At 35.9% G+C, this 25998-nt stretch overlaps 1 protein-coding gene and 1 long non-coding RNA gene across 8 annotated transcripts in view; one reads left to right on the top strand and one right to left on the bottom strand.

Moving 5' to 3' along the window:
• Positions 1 to 25998, top strand: part of LOC111543129 — a 60296-nt gene that overhangs the window by 21159 nt on the left and 13139 nt on the right. For 2 of the 7 annotated variants that reach the window (XR_002731761.1, XR_002731762.1), the window contains exons 2-3: positions 5069 to 5280; positions 7021 to 7200. This is a non-coding gene — a long non-coding RNA (uncharacterized LOC111543129). Of the gene's footprint in view, positions 1 to 5068; positions 5281 to 7020; positions 7261 to 10048; positions 10630 to 16165; positions 16286 to 25998 lie in introns of those variants that run through there. The other 5 variants (XR_002731763.1, XR_002731760.1, XR_002731764.1 and 2 more) reach the window with 5 other exon arrangements.
• On the bottom strand, positions 13267 to 14918 carry PGK2 (phosphoglycerate kinase 2). Its single transcript, XM_023212992.2, has one exon. The coding sequence runs from the start codon at positions 14801 to 14803 to the stop codon at positions 13550 to 13552; it is 1254 nt and encodes a 417-aa protein (XP_023068760.1). The 5' UTR covers positions 14804 to 14918; the 3' UTR covers positions 13267 to 13549.

Genomic DNA, 25998 nt, shown 5'->3' with positions numbered 1-25998 from the left:
GCAAAATCATTGGGCAAGTATTTATACAGTGTGGTTGGTTCAGGAAGAAACACAATGTTTTCTTCAGTTAGTTCCACTTGGATTCTGCTTCTGAAATGTATCTTATTTCCACACATCAGAAACAGGATGAAATAACACCAGTAATAATGACTTTATAACTATGTAGTACTGTCATTATACACAATAGATATGTATGTCTTCAAGAGTTTGTAATACAAGTGTGAAAGCAACTGCTTATATTATAGGCTCCCAAACACCACTGGTGCCTCCTAGACATTCACAACTCAAATATTAAATAGTTAGGAACAAATGCTCTGACTTCATTATTAGCCAAATCATTCAAATTTCCTATATATTTTGTATGTTGTTTCCACGGACACTTTTGCTCTATCTACAGTATCCCAGTATATCCAGTGAAGTTTGGTTCAGCTGCTCAGCTTAACCATCCTCCCTCAGCAGAGTAAGGGGTGAATATGGATTTTTGTTTGGAATATTTATGTAACACAATAATTCTAGGTCATATTTCTTCAAGTTATTTCTGTCTCATTATCAATAATTTCTCCCAAAGAGAGAGAAATCTGTCTGAAACCTAAGTCTGTCCTTTCGAATTGAATTCTTAGTCCTCTTAAAGCTCCAACCAAGCGTTCAGCAGCACTAGTGTTCTCTTCTACCTAGGTAACCTAAATCACAATAAAATTCCAAGACAACAGGAGAGTACTTATAGGAGAAAACTAATTATTTACATTGGGCATTTCAGAACTCTCCAAAAATTTAAGTAGTAATAGTTTGTGTCAAAATTAATAAGGCGTAGTTCTCCTCCAAAAGTATAGGGTGGAATATATGCATAGCCAGATAAAAATAGAGCAAGTGCATTGCTTGACACCACTGAAGCAGCTATCTAGTGAACAAAAGTAGTCTTTATTCCCACAGCTAAAAAATAATGAAAGATATAGTATTCCCTCAAATTAACATGTAAAAGAGAAATAAAAGAATGTGTTTGTCAAAATTTCAGTACTAGTATGGTTACCTTTATCATCACTGAGCAAAAGGATGCATTAAAACTTTAATTGTCAAAGCAAGCTTTAAACACCAAGAAAAATGACTGAAGATCAAGGAGAGTATGTTTCACTATATTTCAGAACATAGCTCACCCAAACTCTCCAAGGACACTGAAAGACTGCAGTTGAACAAAGAACTTAACAGGTATTTTGTAAGACTGACCTGACAGTTTATAAAAATGGTTTCCTGTAAATATTTCTTCTTTCCAAGGAAACTCTGGTCTTATAAAAATGTTTTTAATCCATTTAACTCTGAATAGTTGCACAGATTAAACGATTTTCTTATTATTCATAATATAAATGCATGCCTATTTTTGAACTTTCTTTCAAACACTGTGGTAAGCACTTTACAAATATTGTATCCCTTGGTTTTGTTAAAGAAACACTTTTGACAAATTAAATTTAACAGAGTTCATTTGAGCCAAGAACAATTCATAAATCAGGCAGCAGTCAGAATCAGAAGAGTCTCAGAGAGCTCCACCCAGCAGTGTGAGCAGTGAGATTTTATAGGATAGCCACAGAAGCAGAGTTGAGAAATCACCTGATTGGCTACAACTGGGCATCTGCTTTATTTGGGCATGGAGTGATCAATTGGCTACCTGTAATTGGCTGAAACATGGCTGCTTGTGATTGGCTGAAACTAGACTCTTCCTTGTACTCCTAACTTAGGTTTGAGACTGTTTACATATTAACTTAGGTTGTAATTTGCTTTGTAGGGACTCAGGGTATGGAGACAGCCTCAGTCTAATGGCCTCCTGCTTATTTATCAGTCTTCACACACACAGACACACACACACACACACACACACACACACACACATGCACCCAACTAATATATCTTAATATCATTTCCATTTTACAGATAAAAAACAAGTAAGAATGCTTATGTCCCTCACTTTAAAAAAACTATGTTTGATCAACAGTATGTCTTTAAGATAAAGACATAACATCTTGAATTTAGTGAACTGTTTTTCTTCTTGGCTGATGATTGCAAAATAATATTCTCAGTCTTTCTACTGTTTGTTCAGAATTCTTCTATTCGAAGGCTTAATATTATCATGAATTAACTCGATAAACAATTTCACCATTAAGTAGTATATCTGCTTGCTTCAGAGTCAAAATAATCCTACTGGTTCTAGTTATTTGATAGACTATGAGAAATTAAATATGATTGATTACTTGAATATTGATAATTTTAAATTGGCTTATTGGTAGAATGGTTAAACTAATAAACATAAGAGTGTTATGGAAAGGTAATAGTAAGGCATTTTCACCTTTGCATCATTTTTATACAATACGACAATATATAATGCTTTGAAGTACTCAGATAATTTGCATATTGTATGATTGAATTAGAGATGTCTCCGTATTTTGCAACTTGCTACGTTACAGCTGAGTGTTTGGAGTGCAACATTCTTTTAAAGGTCATGAAATAACTGTAATTTGCTCAGGGAAGTCTTACAGGCTAGACATTGTTCCCCCCTCCAGATCGACACTCAGTCTCTCTTTACCAAGTTTCCGCTACTGGAGTCTGATTCCTCAGAAGTTCTCTTGTTTTCTGGCTTTCTGTTTGACAGAAAACAAGATTCTGCCAGTGAGAGATATCATCAGGAAATCTAAATGTGAAGAAAAGAGGTTAGGCATTTAATTCCACCTTCCTCTCTAGCCTGCACCTCAAGCTGAAATTTGGCTCTGTACCTCCTATGCAACAGCTTCTCTCTCCAGCTACAGCTTTCACTAGTCTCTGATAACAGCTCCTTCTCCTTATAAATTTCTGGTCTAGGGCATCCCCAGTTGCGGGCCCTCAGGTACTTCATCTTAATTCTTAACCCTACCCATACTTAAATAGTTCCTTCAGTAAACTGTTTTGAATTAAGTATTTCAGTGTGCTTCCTAGGGTGACCAACCATTCTGGTTTGCATGACACTCATGATTTTATTTTAGCACGAAAATCAGACGCCCTTGCTACACACGAGGACAGTTGGTTACCCTCAGATTCCTGACAGAGCCTTCTCTGATCTAGATGTCTAAGATAGTAAGGGTCTGGTAAAAATATCGGCTATATGGTTGAAAGAGAGGAAGATATTTTATCTGGAAAGAGACAATGTTAGGTTTTGCTTCAAGATAGTTGGCTTATTTTATAGTAAAGAGTGTAGAAAGTTTAGAGAGGGGTCAGAAGAAACCATGTGTAAGGTGAGGATATAAAGTATCTAGCACTGTGGTAGGTGATTTTTATAATATTATATATATCTCACCATACCATAAATGTGTTTGAGTAAAGGAGGGTCTATAAATAGTACACCTTACCAGCTCAGTAGACAAGAAAATCGGTTGCAGTCATTACATAATCAATCTAAAAATTAATCTACAGTTACCTTAGAATATTTGTCAGAATTTTATATCTCTGAAATTAATTGAGAATTTCTAAATAAACAATGAATGACCATGAGTTTCAACTACCTTTGTATCATTTACTTAGGCATAATTATATAAATAACTTAAAAATAATAGGTAGCAAGTAGAGTTTTGATATTAATTTCAATTTTTTCTCTGCTAAGAAAATCATTAGTTTCTGCTGATGAGATAGTCAAACAATTCTCTCTCAATATCTCATCACAGTCACTGGTTCCTTTCCCTTCATCACTCTTCCTGCTGGTACAGTATGCAGAACTAACTTTTTGTGCCTTACATTAATGACTTCTCATTACTTGTATAGGAATTCAACTTTTTTTCTCTAATGATTGATTATCCTGTATCCTGGTTAGCTCACTTTCTTTACTGTAGCATGCTATGATAAGTGGAACATTCCATTTCCTTTAACAAGAAAAAAAAAATCTTGATTGTGAAAATGAGGTTCCTGTTATGTAGCAACATGGGTATTGTCACATTTTTGCTCTCATTGTACAATTTGTATTTTCCACATATCTCTCAATATTACTTTCAATTTATAAAACAACAGCATCACCAACAATAAAAAATCAATAGCTGCAAATCTTCTATATGCCAAATACTGTGCTAGACCCTGAAGTAGAGAGTTGAATAAGATGAGGTCTCTGACCTTCAAAAATTGAGAGAGGGATGTGTCAACAAAACATTCCAATAATATTAAAGAGTAAAACAACAGGTTTGTACAAAGAACAAAATACCCCAAAAGTGTGATTCATTCATCTGGAAGTGTGGATTGGACAGGAAATGTTGGGTTAAGACATTTTGCAGAGGTCATATCTGAGCTTATCCAGTTAAGTCCATTTCCTTCTCAATTGTAAATGACTTGTCCTGATGAAAAGGTGATTAATGCACTAATTATATTGTATTAAGAGTGTATACAATGAAAACTAAGCCTCTTCCTCACTCTACATTTTTTTTGCTATCTATGCAAGCAGCCAAATCACAACTTTAAACAACCAACAAGAATAAGCAAATACAAAACCAAATACCTAAATGTGCAGGTGCTGTATTAAGTATCAATTTTCTCCTACAGAAACCAATTTCAGACATTTTGTGAATACCCACTTTTTCTTACCTGGGGAATTCTTCACCTTCTTTTTATCTAAATAGTTCTATTAAGACAAAGAGTAGTTGAATCCATTTCACTGGTTTATATTTCTTTAAGTTCTTAGACACTGTAGTTTGGGGGAAGTAGCCTTCATATATAGAAAGTAAATGTCAAGTTGCAAAAGGAATGTATAGTTGGAGAGCCAAGGTTCTGATTTTTTTTTTCTTCATCTACAATTTAGACCTCCATGTACAATGTCCTTTAGCTTCTAGGTCATTCTTTTCTTTTTGTAAAGAGCCTTAGTAGATAAAAAATTACAGCCAACAGTTTCAAGTACACCAACCAGGGTTTCAGAGCCATATAATTTAAAAACTAGAAGGAACTTCAGATAATATATAAATACATATATGCTTTTTCAGCTAAAGAAGCTCAGAGAAGTGAAATGATTTGCCTCTGTTAAAACAAGTAGGTAGTGGTATGATTGTCACTAGAACTAATTCCTGTTTCCTTTTAGACTGGTCTTTACCCTAATACAAAAGCTGAAATAGAAACACTGGAGAGCTGATTACAGTACATATTGCTGGATCTCATCACCAGAGGTTGTAATTCGTTAGGTATAATGGAGGCCCAGAAATCTGCATTTCTAACAAGTTGCTGGCTGCTGCTGCTGCCTTAGTAAGAATACATTGAGAAACCTGCTCTACAGCATGCATCTTGAGGCCTTATGTAAGTATTCTTAAACCCAAGCCTGTAAAAACTTAGTAGAAAGAAGTTCTGACTCTAAAGTGAATATTTTCTTTCCCCTCCTAATAAGACACTTCATCTCTCCATAGTACACTTAAAGGTTTCATCTAGAACCTGAAGATTTTCTCTTAGTAATTATTTATTTAATTTAAAGCCAGTTAATTAAAGCATGCTTCTTAAAATACGAAATAACATTTTTATTGTATGACTTACACATTTTTCATTAATCGAAAGTACTTTCATCAACATTCATGATTATTGATTTACACGTTGCGAATTTACCTATCCAATATTTACCCATCTTGTCAAATTAGTCAACAATGACTGTAAATTATTCTGTCACAGACTTGCAATCCCCTGCAAACCCTTTATCTCTCTGCCTCCATCTTCCTTTCCCTCCCCATTCACTACCTGAACTCATGTGGTCATGTCAGAAATATATCATTAAACTGCAATGATTATACTTTTGCTTTTCTTTGCTCCACAGACACAAACTGACAAAAATCATTCTTCTTTCAAAGAAATCACAGTGTCTAAATAATTCCAAGATTTTATAAATATATTAAGAAAACAAATGCATTGAGCAAATATAACTGCCATATTAAAAGATATTTTTAATATCACTAGACTATGTTTGCTTTTCTAAAAGTATAATTTTCTACTAGGTCAGCTATGCACGTTTAATTTGTATGCTTATTGCTTTCTATTAAAGCAATTGTGTATATTTTCTGGAAAAAAACTTTTAATAGACAGAATTTAACCAGGGTTTTTGACAGAGATATTCTCAATCAACTACCTATTCTTCTCACTTTGGATAGTCATGAAGGCAGTCATAGAAAATGAAAGTTTATAGTGAGACACTATAGTACCCTACCATGGGGACAATGATTTACATCATGTTCTCATTAATCTCTCCTTTCTTCTTCTTTTTTAGGCAAAAAATAAAAAAGCCATATGAGCATATGAACATTTTTCAGGGCAAGCATGGAGCCATTATGAAAGCTAAAATTAATTTTTTTTCTTGAACATTTAAACACACACATGTAGAGGGCATATTTGGGTAGTGACTGTTTCTCAATGACATTCTTTTGGAGAAGGATGGGAGGTTGTATCTTTTGAAGAACTTTATGAGCCTTAACTTTTCAGAAAGTCTTAGGGCTTCTTTATGATTCTAAGGAATTAGAGAAACCTGTGGTAATCCAAAGAGTGAAACTAAAGACCCGTGTTAGTCTCCTTGACTCTGGGCTTAGTTGAGAAGGCTTCAGCAGGATTAGCTACATAATTGTAGGGGGAGGATGTCCAGTACAAAGCATGGTTTGGCTTCATGTTAAAAATTCTTAACAATTTCAAGATGGCAACTGTAGAGCATTAAACCAAACATAGGGCTCTTCTGAGAGCAGGGCCCTGTGTGCCTGCGCAGGCCACAAGCTCACGAAGCTGACTCTACCTCCAATGTCTCCATGGATCTATTTGTGTATTGTGAAATTTTCATAGTATTTTTTTTAATGTTGTCTTAAATTCACCCTTTGTTATTCTTCCTTTTAGCAGCAGTTTTAATGGGGCCCATGATGACACAGTCAAAGAATATTATTGCCCAGGTTCCCTATCACCTAGATGTGATCATATTACTAAGTTCAGACTGAGGGAATGTAAACAAAATCGATGTGTGTGACTTCCAGTGCTCCTCCTTAAAGCTGACTCTACCTTCATGTTTCCTTCCAGGATGCAAAGCTCAATTCATCTGCAGAGAAAGAAGCTGGGGATTCAGAACAGAAACTATTGAAAAAAAAAAAGAGTTGCATGTATTTGTACCTTTTGGTAAATGAAACATGTTAAATGATACGAATGAGAAGTACCCTACTAAAAAATTCCCAGGTGAAAGAGAAGGCAGGAGAACTTCAGGTACAGTCTGTTGGGCTCTGAGGTGAAGAGATGCCAACTAAAACACTGCTTTTTTAATATGTAAGTTCATATGCCCTCTGATTTGTCATTTTCCAAATTTTTCTCCCTTACTTTTTATGAGATCTCCTAATTTTTCTAGGTTTATTATTAATACACTTTGCTTTAGAGAATGATAACTGAGTCACAACATCTAGGAGACTTCTAATAAATAAATAAGATTTGAAATTAAGGTAAAGTTTAAAGCATAAGGACATAAAAATGGCACCTACTTTTATTTTCTAACATTTAGTTTATCACAGCTTTACTAACTAATGTTCCTTGAAATAAACTATATCAATTTACAGATATTATTAAAAATGCATAGAAAATAAATGAATACTAATATCCAAGCATGTGAATTAAATAACTCAAATTGCAACCTTGGCAATGCCACCATCTTATGGTAACATTTTAAGGTTTTTAAAAATTTGATATTAATACATAGCAAAGTATTTTTAATGTATACAATTATAATATATAACTACAAAATTCTTATAACTATACCAAATATATTAAATATATACATATATCATATATGCACATATATGATAGATGTATGTGTATGTATTTATATACAGTCATACACACATTGTTTAACAACTGGGATATGTGTACACACAAATCTGAATGACATAGCCTACTACACACCTGAGCTGTATGGAGTAGCCTATTGCTCCTAGGTTACAAACTCATATGGCATGTTACTGTACTGAATAATGTAGGCAGTTGCAATGCAATCGCAAGTATTTGTATATTTAAATATATATAAACATAGAAAAGGTACAGTAAAAACACTGTATAAAAGGCAAAAATGATAAACCTATGTAGGGCACTTATCATGAATGGAGCTTGTAGGACTGAGAATTACTCTGGGTGGGTGAGTAGAGGGTGAATATGAAGGCCTGGAACATTACTGTGTACTACTGCAGAACTTTATGATTTATTTATTTATTTATTTATTTATTTATTTATTTATTTATTTTATTTATTTATTTCTTGAGACAGAGTCTCGCTCTGTTGCCCAGGCTGGAGTGCCATGGCTCAATCTCAGCTCACTGCATTCACCACCTCCTGAGTTCAAGCAATTCTCCTGCCTCAGCCTCCTAAGTAGCTGGGATTACAGGCGTGCGCCACCATGCCCGGCTGATTTTTGTATTTTCAGTAGAGACGGGGTTTCACCATGTTGGGCAGGCTGGTCTCAAACTCCTGACCTCGTGATCCACCCGCCTTGGCCTCCCAAAGTGTTAGGATTACAGATGTGAGCCACCACGCCCGGCCTACTACTGCAGACTTTAGAAACACTGTACATGTAGGCCACACTGAATTTATTATGAATATTTTTTTCTTTAATAATACATTGATTATCTTGCTGTAAGTTTCTACTTTATAAACTTTTCATTTTTAACATTTTTTTCTCCTACTTTTTGAAAACTTTTGTAACAAAACTTATCTTAAAGCACAAAGATATTGTACAGCTGTACAAAATTGTATTTCTTTATATTCTTATTCTATAAGCCTTTTTCTATTTTTAAAATAATTTTTAACTTTTTTAACTTTTTTGCTAAATCTAAGACACATGCGCATACCTTAGCCTAGGCCTACAGAGGGTCAGGACCATAGAGGCATCACTAGGTAATAGAAATTTTCCAACTCAAATATGATCATATGGGTCCACTGTTGCACACGCAGCCTGTTGTTGAGTGAAACGTTGTTACTGGTCACATGACTGTATGTAGCTCCACAAACATCTCTTTCTAAAACTTCATTGTATTGTTATTTTTCCAATATGCTAATTCACTGATTTCTTCCCCCTGCACTTTCAAGTCTTTTATTTCTACACCATTTAATATCTTGTACCCGCAGTACTCAAATTTGTCATGTATTTTTATAATTCTTGTCAGTTTATTTTCTATCTCATGTGATTATCTTCTATATTCATTTTTCTTCTTTCATAATTTTTTTAAACGAAGTGTGCTTGTTCTCTGAATGCTCTCCTTTCTCTTAGGGTAAATCATCTATGCAAGCATTTTCTCCATGGGTCTTACTGGTGTCTTGCGAAATTTTCGTAGGTTCTTCTTTCTGATGTTGTCTTAAATTCACCCTTTGTTATTCTTCCTTTTAGTAACAGTTTTAATGGGGCCCATGATGACTCAGTTAAAGAACATTATTGTCCAGGTTCCCTATCATCTAGATATGATCATATTATGAAGTGCAGGCTGAGGGGATGTAAACAAAATTGATGTGTGTGACTTCCAGTGCTTTTCCCTAAGAATAGGATGTTTTCTCTGAATTCCCTTTAGTGGGTTGGAAAATGTCAACAACTGAATTAACCATCTTGCTCCTAGAGATGAAAATCAAGTACAGATAATCACAGAGACTTTATTAGGTTCTTGGATGAGCTCAAGAAGTGGCTACTTAGCTGTAATCCCTTGGAAAGTTACCTTAAGAAAGTAAAATCGCTATGTTGTTTGAGAAGCTATATTTTTAAGTATTGTTATTATGGTAGTTTCTAGATCAAGATTTCTCAACTTAATATGATTGACATTTGGGGCTGAATGTGTTTTTGTACTAAAAAGCTGTCTTGTGTATTTTAGGGTGTTTAGTAGCATCCTTAGCCACTACCACTAGACGCCTACGGCATTCTTCTGGTCGTGACTAGCAAAAATGTCTCTGGACTTTGGCAAATGTCCCCTGTGGAACAAATGTGTTTCTGCTTGAGAACCACTAGTCTATAGATTAACAAATGTAGACATTGTTCCCTATAGTAATGCTGCCTTAATGAAACTTATAACATATTGCTTTCACTTAGGAGTCGGTGAGAAGAAGTGACAAGGCATTGAAGCCTGGAAAGTGGTGATAATTCCTCTGCTGCAGCATTGGATAAAACTGTTAACTGTGGAAAGTACTAGGCAGAACGTATTCCTGTGGAGATTAAAGCTGCTAGAGAAGTGCTTAGAAAGGCAGAATGTCAGTATATTTTGATTGCTATGTGCAGTTTTTAGTAAAATATTGTAACAAAAAATGAGCACAGCTAGGAAAAAATGAACAGTTGAAATTAGAAATAGAGGTGACAGAACTTTTTAAGGGAGATAACCTAAAATTGGCTAATAAACTAGAAAAGTGAGATTTCTCAGAGTTGAAAAAACTAACTGCCTCAGTATTTTAAACAATGGGAAAAAGAGTGTCCCTCATGGCTTTTTTTAGAGTCCCCCCATTTGGACTTTTCAGCCAAAAGTATGAAAAAGCCACACGCAAAGATTAGATTATAAATATTGCCTTCATACCACTATGAACTTTTTCATATGACCACGTTAGTCATCTTTAAAATAAAGAAAAGTGGTCCCAGTGCCGGGTTTACGCCTTTAATCCCAGCACTTTGGGAGGCCGAGAGGGTGGATAACCTGAGGTCAGGAGTTGGAGACCAGCCTGGCCAACACAGTGAAACCCTGTCTCTACTAAAAGTACAAAATTTAGCCAAGTGTGGTGGCATGTGCTATAGTTCCAGCTACTTGGGAGGCTGAGGCAGGCGAATTGCTTGAACCTGGGAGGCGGAGGTTGTAGTGAGCCAAGATCGCACCACTGCACTCCAGCCTGGGCGACAAAGTGAGACTCCGTCTCAAAAAAAATAAAATAAAGTAAAATAAAAATAAAAAAAGGCCCAGCAAAGAAGCCAATTAATTAAAAACAAGAATCAGAAGGTAAAGAAGTATAACTAGAAGAGATTTTTCGTGAAGTTCTTCCAAATGAAACCAGAAATAGACCAGAAACCTTAATTCTTGAGAAAGTTGAAAAACCACTAGCTCAGCATTGAAAAGCTTTTAATTGTGTGATACAAAAAGATATCATTGGTTTATTAAACCAGAACCAGCTGCTTGTCATGGTGGCTCACACCTGTAATCCCAGTACTTTGGGAGGCTAAGGCACGAAGATCATTTGAAGCCAGGAGTTCAAGACCAGCCTGGTCAACATGGTGAAACCCCATCTCCACTAAAACTACAAAAGTTAACCAGATGTGGTGGTACACGCCTTAATCCCAGCTACTTGGTAGACTGAGTCATGAGAATCTCTTGAACCCGGGAGGTAGAGGCTGCAGTGAGCTAAGATCGTGCCAACTTACCCCAGCCTGAGTGACAGAGAGAGATTCTGTCTCAGAAAAATCAAACAAACAAAACTGTACCAACAAAAAGAGGCTAGGAAATCTGTGCAGTGGCCTGATATGGCCTGATGAAGCATACCACCTGCTTCAGAATATGCCATGGAAGTTAAGGAAACAAAGAAAATTTCCCAATTGGTCAAATGACCGGCCAGAAAAGGACAATGGATAAGTTCCTCCCAGAGAACAGAACCAGTCTAACCAAGGAAATTCTGCTGCTGCCAGGTCAGGGAGTTCTCAAAATTCTGATCCAGAGTGATTTATTTCATAATTGTAATAAGCCAGTGACTTTTTCTAGGTAAGCATTTTTGTTGCAGTTGTCCTATTTCTTTTTCACCATTGTATATTGGCTAGGTATGGAGTGGGGGGCTGGGAGGTATGAGAAAAATGTGTTTCTGAGTTCATCACTGTTGGGCCCCCACTGGATCACACAGAAAGAATTGTGTGTAATTCAGAGATACCCAATTTTGAGTAGGATGCAGTAACTGGACAAGTCATTTGATTGTATAGTATCTCTTGGAGAACAGATGTTTTCTTTTTGGAAAGCGAAACAGAACAAAACAAAACACGAATACTTGTACATGGATACTTGGGAGGCCAGTATGGCAGTCTGTCAGAAACCATTAATTTTCCTCAGTGTTTTTCCCCTCCTTACTTCAACAATAGAATCTATTGACTTTTAGCTGGGCACAAGGTATGCAGCTAGAGAGAATACATCCCCAATCCTCCCTTGCAAAATAGGCCTTATCTCACAACTAATGCCAATAGGGTAAGTGAAAACAAATTTCTAAACTTTTTGAATCATGTATTGAAAAGAAAACTAATTGCCTTTCAAGAACTTCCCCCTTCAGGTTGGCAATCAAGTAGCAAAAACTTGAACAGTGGCATCATACCATACACAGACTGAACCCCCTCACTGGGAGTAACAGATCTGTTTCACCAATTTGATTCCCTAGATGACCTCATAAAGGAAAGCCCATGTTATTTGCCCTGGGTTCTCATGTGAGAGAGTGATATGTTTTAATCTTGTTTCAACTACAACTACTGAAGTTTTGATTCCATTAATCCTAACTCCTACATCTTTCCTGGGATTATTATGATATTAACATTCTGCTTAAAATATGTTGAAGTTTCAGCTGTATTAAGATTTATATTTGAAGCTCAATTGCTCAGGATATTGAATATACACAATTGATCTGGGGTTACGGGACATAAGACATTATAGCTGGGAAAGGTTAATCTGCATTTTTACTTTTAATTACTATTGTTATTAATAGCATTGAACTACCTCTTTGTCAACAGAATAAAGCAAAATATTTTCCAATAAGTGTTTTTTTTTTTGTTTTTCTACATTTCTTATTTTATCTTGTTTTCTAATAGAGAATTACCTCTATTTTCCCATTATTAAACTATGTATATATATTTTATTTATCTCAAAAACCAAGTTTTATAACTTACCAGTTATGTTATCTATTTATTAAAGAATGCCTGCCTTAAAAATAAAACAATTACTTATTTACAACTTGGATTTAACTTGTAGCTCTCTTTCTAGCTGGCATTTGTGTATACTCTTGTGATTTGATATGCACACAAACACAATTCTTACCTTGAGTTTAATTTCTTTTCTTTTTAAAAATTCCTTGGGTTTAATAAGGATTTTTCATTTCTCTTTCTTTTTCCTATTTAGTATAACGTTTCCTCTTAGCAGAACTTTAATGGTACCCATGAGTTCTTATATGTAATTATTTTTCTCAGTCTGAGCATATTTATTGTTTGTTTGTCAACTTTCATTCCACCCTTTCCCAACAACTTAAGTTTTGACTTTTGGGTTTCAAATTGTGAAACAATAGCAAAGTTGGACTAAAATAAAAAGATTCAGCTTCTTCAGGTCACCTCCTTTAATAGGCAACTTAAGAATATGTCCTCCCTACAGTGCACAATGGTGAAGTTCAAATGAGAACGTGAATAGGCAAATACACGACCAAACTCAAATGAATTGCTGTGCTGATATTAAGAGTTCCTGGTGGCCCGTTGCTTGTCCATTACATAGGTCTTGATCTAGGAGTAGATTTTAACAAAAGTCACATCGAAACGTAAAAGCACTAAGCTGACTTAAAGGCTGTGGACAGAAAACAGAAGGAAGTAACACTATGTTAACTACATGTTGCTGAGGGCCTCTACGCCAGGAAGGATTTTACCTTCCAGAAGCTCTAGACTGGCACCGCCTCCAGTGCTGACATGGCTAACTTTATCCTCAGTGCTCCATTTGGCACAGCAAGTAGCAGTGTCTCCACCCCCTATAATAGTGATGCAGCCCTTGGATGTGGCTTTCACAATTTCATCCATGAGGGCTTTGGTTCCCTTAGCAAAGGCATCCCATTCAAATACTCCTAACGGCCCATTCCAAACAATTAGCCTTGCTTGAGCCACAACTTGAGCATGATTCTTGTTGCTCTCAGGACCACAGTCCAAACCCATCCAGCCGGGAGGTATGCCAGATGCTACAGTGGCTTTTCCAACCCGAGCATTCTCATCAAACTTGTCAGCAGTAACAAAGTCAATAGGAAATGTAATCCTTACACCATTCTTTTGTGCTTTGGTCATGATATCTTTGACAATCTTGGCTCCCTCTTCATCAAACAGAGAAGCACCAATCTCCATGTTGTTGAGTACCTTAAGGAAAGTATAAGCCATTCCACCACCAATAATCATCTCATTGACTTTATCCAGCATATTTTTGATAAGTTGGATCTTGTCTGCCACTTTGGCTCCACCAAGTATAGCCAGAAAGGGTCTCACTGGGTTTTCCAAGGCTTTAGCAAAGTAATCTAGTTCCTTCTTCATCAAGAATCCAGATGCTTTATGGGGCAGATTCACTCCCACCATGGAACTATGAGCCCGGTGTGCAGTGCCAAAAGCATCATTGACATAGACGTCCCCTAGCTTGGAAAGCGATGCTCGGAAGCCTTCTATTTTATCTGGCTCAGCTTTAATCTTCTTTCCAGAAGGATCTTGGCCCTTCCCTTCTTCTTCCACATGAAAGCGCAGGTTCTCCAGCAGGATGACTGAACCAGGAGCTGGATTGGCACAGGCATTCTCCACTTCTGCGCCTACACAGTCCTTCAGGAACAGAACATCCTTGCCCAGCAAAGATTTGAGTTCAGCAGCAACAGGCTCTAAGGAATATTTGTCAGGCATGGGAACACCATCAGGCCGACCTAGATGACTCATAAGAACTACTGCCTTGGCTCCTTTGTCTAGGCAGTACTTGATGCTTGGGATGGAAGCCTTGATCCTCTGGTTGTTTGTAATCTGGTTCTTCTTCATGGGAACATTGAAGTCTACTCTCATGATGACTCGCTTCCCTCTAACATCCAGTTTGTCTAAAGTCAACTTCTTAGAAAGAGACATCTTGACAATATAAAGACATAGGCTGACACCTGGATCTTAATGCTGAAGAACCACCTTGCTGTTGGGAGGCTGAGTCGGTGGTGATTTTTAACGTCCTTGCCCCTTGCCCCACCCCTTTCTTTTCCACACTGTCTCCAGCACAACAGCCACTGTTAGACTGGAAAGGAAATCTAGCTTTGTGATTGGCTCATGGTGCTGTCAATCTGGATCTGTAATGTGTTGCTAGGTGAAGATTCCAACTGCCTGGACAAAGGGCCAAGTAGGGGATTAGAGGTACATGGCTTTGGGCGAGACTTGGGTAGGTGAAGAAATCTCAGAATAAGAATGGTTCTAGAAAACAACAAGAATGGTCCTGAGGTCTGCGACTCCTTCTGGCTCTTTTTGCCCCCACTCACAGCTCGGTTAACAGTTGCTCTTATTATCATAAACAAAACAAAAAGAACTCCACCCCCACACCCGCAAACCTACATACGCCTCATTCACGTTAAATCTTAACATTTTGATATATAAAAACCTCTGTAGTGCCAAATAAAAGAAATATTTGAAATAATGATTTTCATATGAAACCTTGCTTATTCAAGTCAGCATAGTATAGTTCTGTTTTTTCCTTGTCTTGATAAATATTTCTGTTGAGGATGCGGCTTGTTTTTAGCCTTCATCTTTAGATATATTCTAGGATGGGGTGGGAATGCTGTCATATTTTCACTACTTTGCTTCTTCCATTTTACTACCATGGAAGAATTTCAGACTACCATGAAAGAATGGTCACTTCTGCAGGAGAATCCCGTAAGATCATAGCAAAAAGAGTATCAGTAACAAGTGCTGAAAGTAATGGTGACATTTCTTTCAGACTACAATGTTATGATGAGGTTCCTTATTTTTTCTCTCCTCTCTGTTTGCTTTACTACCTATACAACTTAGAAAATGAGCTGAGAAAAGTGCATGCTTTTCATAAGGATGAAAACATCTATTAGAATTGAAAGTGAGTGAGATATTCTATTTTTGGAGAAAGCAAATATATGTGGCTAGTTGGTTTAGTAATGAAAATTGACTTTACAGTTTTTTTCATTCAACTTCATAAGCTGAGTGAACTAAGTATGTAAAATGAAGTATTTGACAGAAATATATTTGAGGCATCACTTACTGAGATAGCTAAAATAAAAAATAAAAACAAGTGTTGAGAAAGATATGGACAAACTGGAATCCTCATTTATTGCTGATAGGAATGTGTAATGGTGCAGCCACTTCAGAAGACAGTTTATCAGTTCCTCAATGTTGAAAATTAAGTCAACAGTATTTAAAAGCAACCTTAAATGGTGTTAAAAATATATAGTAACAGAAACTCTCATTTATTGCTTCCAGGAATGAAATATGCTACAGCCACTTTGGGAAACAGCTTGGCAGTTTCTTACAAATATGCATAGACTTACCATACAAGTCATCAATCCTATTTCTAGATACTCATCCAAGGACATCAAAAACGTGTGTTCTCTCAAAATTCTGTAAACAAATGTTTAGAGTAGTTTTATTAATAGTTACCAAAAATTGTATATTCTTCAAGTAATAAATAAATAAACTGTGATATATCCATGCAATGGAATATTATTTTTAAAAAAGAAAAGAAACAAGCTATTTACTTACACAAAAGCCCTGGATAAAACTTAAATGTGTCTTATTAGCTGAAAGAAGCCAGGCAAAATAATTATGTAGATATTGTACAATTCCATTTGTATGACATTTGAAAAAAGGCAAAACTATAGGGATGGAAAACATATCAGTGGTTGCAAATGTTAGGAGAAGACAGGATGGTCAACTATAATGGGAATACACAGAAGGATTTTTAGTGTGGTAAACTTTTCTATGAGGTACTGGAGTGGTGGATACAACATTCTATGCACTTGTCAAAATTCATAGAATTGTACATTGTAGAGAGTGAACTTTAATGAATGCAAATAAAAAAATATGATCTAGAGTGTTAGGGAATCTTATTATGGAATGTAGCCTCTGACAAATAAGCCTAACTGTATTGTAATATATAGCAAATTTTACTACAGGTCATGTGGAAAAAAAAAGGAGATGACTTAAGTAACTTTGCAAAAGAGGTTTTCAGTTTGTAAAATTAAAGATGAAAACAACTGTCCACAAATATAATACTCTAGTTGGTAAGTTTGAATATCACACGCTTATAGGTGAATAATTCTTAAACTATGTGTGTTATTAGAGATAAGCAAATAATGGAAGAGAATAAAAAGTTTCTCACTGTCAGGAAAATAAGTTACAAATAAGCAAGAGCAGAATGAACTCTGTGGTGCTAGATTAAGAGTCTGAGATATCAGTATGAACTCATATTAAGTTCAATATACACATAGGTTGATACGGAAATAATTACAGATATGTGTATAATATGTGGTTCATTTTCTATTCCTACTGTAGCAACTTGTCACAAATTTAGCTACTTGAAATAACACAATTTTGTGTTCAAAAACAATCCTGTATGTCAGAAATTCAGGTTGGTTCTCCTGGTTTCTTGCTCTGGATTTTATAAAGTTTTTTTTACTGGGTTTTCATTACAAGGCTCTAGGAAGAATTTACTTCTAATCTCATTTAGGCTTTTGGCAGCATTCAGTTCCTTGCAATTATAGGACTGAGCTACCTGCTTTTGGCTAGCTGTTAATAAACCCATGAAGGTCCTCTCAGGTTTGTAAGTTCCTATATCTGAGAACCAGCAATGATGCATTGAATTCTTAGACTTGGAATCTCTCTGATTTTCATTTCTACTCCATCTGTTTTCCACTTTCAGCCAGAGAAAATTCTCTGCTGTTAAGGACTCATTTGATTAAGTTGGGCCAAACTAGATAATACAGGATAAACTCCCTAATTAAATACTGTGATATAATTACATCTGCAAAGTCTCTTTTGTCATGTAGCACCAGTATTTACAAGTTCTGGGGAATAGGACATGGACATCTTTAGTGGGCCATTATTCTGCCTACTCAAACAGGATTTGGATACACACAAATATTTTCAAGCTGTGTTCATAAGAGGGCAGAGAAGCAGTGACTTATAAATAAATAAGTGGGGGTGGGGGGGAAGGACAAAATTTATAGAGGAATTCCAAATAATGTGTGTAGATACATTCCTCTACTAGAGGTGGAGCTTAATTGACTGCTTGAATGTAGTGATAAATAGATTCTGAATATTCAAATTATTATTCACCATGGTTTAAAAATATTAGATTTGAAAGACCCAAAAGGAAAATATGCTCTTCTGTTTTGACACCTTTCTGTAAAGAAGATTTGCAGTGTGTTCTGCACTGACCTAAACTACAAGCGCATTTTGTCACCACTTCCCCAAGATCTGTCTTCATGTAACAGCATCAAGCTCTGAGGACCTTGTCTTTTAAAATTAAAATCCTGACACCATGTATCACCCTACATAGAGGCTGAAATGTCTTCTTAACTAAATCAAGTGTTCATCTGTGTTCACAGTATCAGTGTCTCTACGTCCTGCTGTTCTTGGACAGGTTTTCCAAGTTTTGTTTATGCAAATGTCCTCTGTTTCTCTCCAGAAATTTTAAGACCTGCTTACTTAGCTACTAGTATTTGCTCATGGTGGTGACTGATTAAAATCTACGGTGGAAAGATTTCATTACAGGTTTTCAATTTTCTTTGAAAATTGGAACATGTTATGGATATACTCTATTATTCTTTCTATTAGGAAGCCTTTGAAATATTTGGAGCAGTTTAACTTCAATTCACCTTTCTGTTGACAATGATTGTAAAATATGCAAATACATATTCCCTATATTATGCAGAATTCTGGGTGCTGAAAGGCCAATAATCTATAGTTATATATATTCTCATGTACATACCGTGTCATTTTAGTCACTAATTTTTAATATTTCAAAATACACCAATCCTTCTTTTAACAATTTAAAAATAATTTTTAAATTGCTTATGAATTTGTAAATGTCCCTACTAATAACAGCAGCAAATTACAATTTATGCATTTGAAAATACTTCCATGAGTTCTTGGGATCATTGTAAAAAGTAGGCTAAGGTCTGTATAGTGCTATTTCCCACTTTCAATGGTGAAAACCACTGCTCTTGTATCAACCTAACAGATAACTTTTTACATAGTGCAGAATTAGTTTGAAAACAACAGAATAATTCACACGATAACATTATGTATGAATTAGCTGATGCATTTGTTTTAAAGCGTACCTTTTTTACATTTATTCCTCCATCTACTTATCTATTCTTCTAAAATAGTTCTGTTACATACATTTTAAGTAAATTTTACTCTTTTTATATTTTGTTTCTGTACTCTAATTTTTTAGAAGATAAAAGGACATATGGAGATATGGCCAAAATTAAATAGCTAAGTTACCCAATCACAAATAGGTAAATTTTAGGACTTTTGTGTATTAAATTCCTACAGATCTCTATTATTGATTATTAATTGATGTAGGCACTGAATAGGACAAACTCAATGTGAAGACTAAGGTAAAAATTTTAATGTTATTGCAATAAAGTTAGTGCGACATAAGTTCTATAAATATTATAGTATATAATACAAATCATTACCAGTTGAAACTAATCCTAGGGGAGGATTGATGTATTGCTGAGATTAGGTTTTATTTTCCTTAAGGAGTCCAAATTAGATCAATCGATGTAATCATCCTTAATAAGAAAATTGTGTTCTTAAAGTTAAAATTTAAAAGGGTGTTTCAAGAGGGAACATTTTAATTAAAATTTTAATAAAAGAGATTGGAAGGTACAGAGTTTAATTCACAGTAATAAGTTATTTTAGAGTTGCTTTAAACTAATGAGTAGCCTGGGATTATTTTTCTAAAGATGTTCCAAAAACTTTTTTCAATTTAGCTTTAAATATATTTTATTATTCTACAATAAAATAATGAATTAATTCATTAAAACTTAAACAATTATAAGTATCAGCTTGTCTTCTAATACTGAAACTCAGGACATTCCCATTACTATATGATTTTTCTATTACTCCCAAGCTAAAAAGTTTCAATAGAAAATAGAAGTATGGGATACCTCCTGAGAAACAAATGGTCCACTGAATTTTAATAAAATGTATATTTATTTATTAAGGCTACTACTTAATCATCATTATGATGTATCTAATTGTGGCTTGCATTATACAAAACATATTTATAATTTAAACAATTATATTAGTTGATTAACTTTTGATACAGTCAAAATATTTGCTTGATACTATTTCTTCAAGTTTCATCTATTATAGCATGTTGAGGATAACACTGCAATAGAGAAAGGGCATAGATGGGAAAGGAGACAGCTGTAGTTTGCATAAGCTCTAAGCTAAAAGAAACACAGATTATGAAAATGTATCTTTGTATCTCCAATATTAACTAGGGGAATTGGGACAGTTATTGGATAAATTCACTGCAGGTGACAAGAATAATTGACGAACTAGTTTAATCGAAATATATGGAAGACTATATACATTCCAAAAATATGACCCAACATCACTGATTTCTGTATAAGATGAAGACCTTTAAAATAGATTCTAGTTCTCAGTCTCTTATCTAGTTTTGGAAATTCCAATGTGAGACAGGGAATGATATGGACCTCCTTTTAGTAACAACCAAAACCTATGGGAGGCCCTAAGGTTTTTGAACTCTTGTATTTCCTGGGAGGCAGAAAGTGGCCTTCAGTGGAAATCCAAAAACCAAGAAGAGAGATTGTTGCTGTAGAGGATATTTGTTACACTGTTTCTCCCTCCATTGTATGCAGTTGAAATCAAGCCTATTCATGAGTGTGATCAGGATAGACTTAACTGGAGCAGCAGCTGGAAAAGGTATGCCTTGTAAACTTTGATGGGCGAAGTCCTGGGCACTATTGAAATGTTGATATTATAATTCAGTAAAATAAAGTGTCAAGAAAAAAGGAAAAAAAAAAAGTGAAAAGACAAAAGACAAAAGAGAAGAAAGAAAAATTAAAAAAGTGAAAAGACAAATAAAATAAGAGAGGAAAGAGAAAGAAACTTGAAATGTCATTTCGATCTCTCTTTCTTTGTCACTTCAAAATCTCTTTCTTTTATTGTTCCAATTGTAGAGTTCTATAGAGGTGATACTGGAGCCAGGCTGGAGTGAAGCCCCAAGATCAATAATTATGCTTAGGTCTGGTAGGCTCTAGCTCTCGGCTGATAATCTAGGAAATAAGCTATTGAAGTAGATGTACTACAATGTTCCCTAGAGGACAGACAATATCTATGCTGGAAATGAGAATAGGGAGCAGGAAATCATGCATTATATTGTAGGAGGCTCTTTCAATGTATATTTCCTCCAATTTCAACACACACACATAAATGAAGTTAGTACTTGAGGCTTGGCTCACCCCGCAGATTGGTAATAATGACAATAAAGATATTTATAAGGAGAAAAATTCAACATGTTTGAGGAGCTTCAGCATTATGAGTGAAAGCTAACAGATAGCAAAATATATCTAGGGAAGCCAAATTCATAGCTTAACACAACATTTAAACAAATGGAAAAAGTCTTACAGAAATAATTACAATGGAAATATGAAGGACAATGAAGCCATTATAAAGCATAACCACTTCAATATGTTGGATACAAAAAAAGTTGAAATATGTAACTCAAAGGGATAGACTGCATCATAAAATAAAAGCTTTAAAATAATGAATGAGTGATCAGATAATTTGTGGAGGAATTCTTGCATAACACACCAGAACAGGGCCAAGAGCAAATGAGTGAGGACAAAGTTAAGGTGTGAGGAAATTAAAATTTGTAACAATATTAATATCTATCACAGAGAAGTCATAAAAGGAGAAAAAATATAAAATGAAGATGATTAATGTTTTAACAAATTACATCCTATAATAGAATAAAAAATCAGATCTCAGGTCAAAGTGTTCATAACATGATATGCAGAATAGCCAATATTTGAAACAAACTCACTCCAGAAACACTACAATGAATTTTAGGAACATTAACACCAAGAACATATATTTTTCTTAAGTTTCCAGGGTAGAAAAGCAGATCACTGCAAGGGAAAAGATTCAGATTGAGATCCCACAACAGGGTGACTATAGTCAATAATTTAATTTTACATTTTAGAATAACCATTATAAAAGACTGATTGTATTGTTCATAACACAAATGATAAATGCTTGAGAGTATGACACTCTATTCTCCATGATGTGATTATTTCACATTGCATGCCTGTATCAAAACATTCAAAACATCTCATGTACCCCACAAATATACACACTTATTATGTACTCACAAAAATTAAAAATTAAAAAAATTAAATTAAATACAAAAATTTCCACAATTAGCAAAAACAATTTTTAACCTAAACTTTTATATCTAGATAATGTATAATTTAAATGGGAGAGTTAATTAAAAGTATTTCCAATCATAAAGAATATCAGAATTTTTGTCTCACTGAGAGATAAAAGAAGTTTCTTAAAAAAATAAATAAAAACAAAAGACTAACTCTGGGTGACTTTATTCAAATAGGAGGAAATCGAAGTGCAGAACAAATCAGTAAGTTTGGAAAACGAAGCATGGCTAAAAATTCTAGTAGAATTAATTGTCCAAATAAGTAATCATCACAGTTTTTAGGGTATTCATTGTTGTTTTAAATCATAATTTGATTTTTATAATGTTGTCTTATAGTTTTGCCAATATATAAAAGCACTGTTTATGTTGATAGGTTGATCTCAAATATGTCTTCCTTGCTGAGGTTTCCTATGAATTTAAGAAAAATCTTGAAATAATGAATGTACAAATGACTTAAGTAATTTGCTTAATGTCAAAATAATTAGATTTATCTTTCCTTCTTATCTTTATACTTATTGTCATATATCTTAATTTGAATTGTTCTGGACAAGGAATCGACAATATTTCAAACACTTGAAGTGATATTAGGCATTGATATGGTTCGGCTCTCCCAAATTCTGGGAATTGTATCTCCCAGAATTCCCATGTGTTATGGGAGGGACCCAGGGGGAGGTAATTGAATCATGGGCACCAGTCTTTTTTGTGCTATTCTCATGATAGTGAATAAGTCTCATGAGATCTGATGGGTTTATCGGGGGTTTCCGCTTTTGCTTCTTCTTCATTTTCTGTTGCTGCCACGATGTAAGAAGCACTTTTCACCTCCCACCATAATTCTGAGGCCTCCCAGCCATGTGGAACTTTATGTACCTCTTTTTATTCCCAGTCTTGGGTACGTTCTTTATCAGCAGGGTAAAAATGGACTAATACAATAAATTGGTACCAAGAGTGGGGCATTGCAGGAAAGATACCTGAAAATGTGGAAGCAGCTTTGGAACTGGGTAACAGGCAAAGGTTGGAACAGTTTGGAGGGTTCAGGAGAAGACAGGAAAATGTGGGAAAGTTTGGGACTTCTTAGAGACTTGTTGAATGGCTTTGACCAAAATGCTGATAGCAATATGGACAATAAGGTCCAGTCTGAGATGGTCTCAGATGGAGATGAGGAACTAGTTTGGAACTGGAGTAAAGGTGACTCTTGTTATGTTTTAGCAAAGAAACTAGTGGCATTTTGCCCCTGCTCTACAGATCTGTGGAACTTTGAACTTGAGAGAGATGATTTAGGATATCTGGTAGAAGAAATTTCTAAGCAGTAAAGCATTCAAGATGTGACTTGGGTACTGCTAAAGGAATTCAGTTTTAAAAGGGAAATGAACCAGAAAAGTTCAGAAATTTCCATCCTGACAATACAATAGAAAAGAAAAAACATTTTCTGGGAAGAAATGCAAGTCAGCTGCAAAAATTTGTGTAAGTAGCAAGGAGACTAATGTTAATCCCCAAGACCATGGGGAAAATGTCAATAGGCCATGTCAGAGAGCTTCATGGCAGCACTCCCCATCACAGGCCCAGAGACCCAGGAGGAAAAAGTGGTTTCATGGTCCAGGCCCAGGGTCCCCATGATGTGTGCAGCTTAGGGACTTGGCGCCCTGTGTCCCAGCTGCTCCAGGTTTGGCTGAAAGGGGCCAACATACAGTTCAGGCTGTGGCTTCAGAGGGTGGAAGCCCCAAGCCTTGGCAGCTTCCATATGGTGTTGAGACTGTGGGTGCACAGAAATCAAGAATTGAGGTTTGGGACCCTCCCCCAAGATTTCAGAAGATGTATGAAAATGCCTGGATGACTAGACGAAAGTTTGCTGCAGGGGCAGGGCCCTCATGAAGAACCTCTGCTAGCACAGTGCAGAAGGGAAATGTGGGGTCGGATCCCCCACACAACGTTCCCAGTGGTGTGCTGCCTAGTGGAACTGTAAGAAGAGGGCTACCATCCTCCAGACCCCAGAATGGTAGATCCACCAACAGCATGAACCATGTGCTTAGAAAAGTCACAGACACTCAATGACAGCCTGTGAAAGCAGCCAGGTGGGTGGCTGTACCCTGCAAAACCACAGGGCAGAGCTGCCCAAGACCATGGGAACCCACCTCTTGCATCAGAGTAACCTAGATGTGAGACCTGGAGTAAAAGGAGATCATTTTGGAGCTTTAAAGTTTGACTGCCCTGCTGGATTTCAGACTTGCATGGGCCCTGTAACCCCTTTGTTTTGGTCAATTCCTTCCATGTGGAATGGCTGTATTTAGCCAATACCTGGACCCCCATTGTATCTAGGAAAGAACTAGCTTGCTTTTCATTTTACAGGCTCTTAGGCAGAAGGGACTTGCCTTGTCTCAGTTGAGACTTTGGACTGTGGACTTTTGGGTTAATGCTAAACTGAGTTAAGACTGTGGGCTGGGTGCAGTGGCTCACGCTTGTAATCCCAGTACTTTGGGAGGCCTAGGCGAGTGGATTTCCTGAGCTCAGGAGTTCAAGACCAGCCTGGGGAACAGGGTGAAACCCCATCTCTGCTAAAATACAAAAAAAAAAAAAAACCGGGTGTGGCAGCATGCTCCTGTAGTCCCAGCTTCTCGAGAGGCCGAGGCAGGAGAATTGCTTGAACACAGGAGGCAGAGTTGCAGTGAGCCAAGATCATGGCACTGCACTCCAGCCTGGGCAACAGAGCAAGACTCTGTCTCCAAAAAAAGAAGAAAAAAAAAAAGACTTTGGGGGACTATTGGGAAGGCATGGTTGGTTTTGAAATGTGAGGACATGAGATTTGGAGGGGCCATGGGTGGAGTGATATGGTTTGGCTGTGTCTTCACCAAATCTCAACTTGAATTGTATTTCCCAGAATTCCTACCTGTTGTCAGGGGGACCCACAGGGAGATAGTTGAATCATGGGGGCTGTTCTTTCCTGTGCTATTCTCACAATAGTAAATAAGTCTTACAGGATCTGATGGGTTTATCAAGGGTTTCCACTTTTGCTTCTTCCTCATTTTCTCTTGCTGCTGACACATAAGATGCGCCTTTCGCCTCCCACCGTGATTCTGAGGCCTCCCCAGCCATGTGGAACTGTAAGTCCAATTAAACCTCTTTTTCTTCCCAGTCATGGGTATGTCTTTATCAGCAACATGAAAATGGACTAATACAGGCTTATTTCAGACACACTTTGTTTTTTCCAAGTTTTAAGTTCTCTGAAATCAGGATGCTCCTGGCACTGAAGTGAATTACAGATATGAATAGAATCTACTATTCATTCTAGTAGAAGACAGAAAATTTTGTTCAATTTGTCTTGGTTTCACTTTTCTGTTGGCAGTATATGTAAAATATACCTTTCATTATCCTATGTACAGAATTCTGGGTGCTGAAATGACCAATAATATATATTAATATAAACAAATTTAATCAATTATTTTAGGAACAAAACAAATACTTTAGTAAATATGAATACTTACTTTTTATGAAATAATTAATATCCCATTTAAAACTATTAATGTAAAGTTCTAAAAAACTTTTGCATTCTTAAAATTTTCTTTTTTTTTTAAATTAGCACCTTAGGATTTATTTTAGATTGTCATTGATAGCTCATTAGTCTTTTTAAAGCATCATTTCTTCCTTGGTTCTGTCTTTTTTTAAGCTTTTATTTTAGGTTCAGGAGTGCATGTGCAGGTTTGTTATATAGGCAAATTGCATGTCATGGGGTTTTGCTGTACAGATTATTTTATCACCCAGGTAATAAGCATAATGCCCAATAGGTGGTTTTTCATTCCTCACCCTCTTCCCACCCTCCACCCTGAAGTAGGCCCCAGTGTTTGTTGTT

The sequence above is a fragment of the Piliocolobus tephrosceles genome, chromosome 5 (assembly GCF_002776525.5).
Source record: "Piliocolobus tephrosceles isolate RC106 chromosome 5, ASM277652v3, whole genome shotgun sequence".
Taxonomy (NCBI): domain Eukaryota; kingdom Metazoa; phylum Chordata; class Mammalia; order Primates; family Cercopithecidae; genus Piliocolobus; species Piliocolobus tephrosceles.
This window is presented reverse-complemented; position numbering and strand designations above follow the sequence as displayed.

Excerpts from the sequence above, each read along its gene's own strand:
- PGK2 (XM_023212992.2), bottom strand. The coding sequence starts at position 14,803 with ATGTCTCTTTCTAAGAAGTTGACTTTAGACAAACTGGATGTTAGAGGG.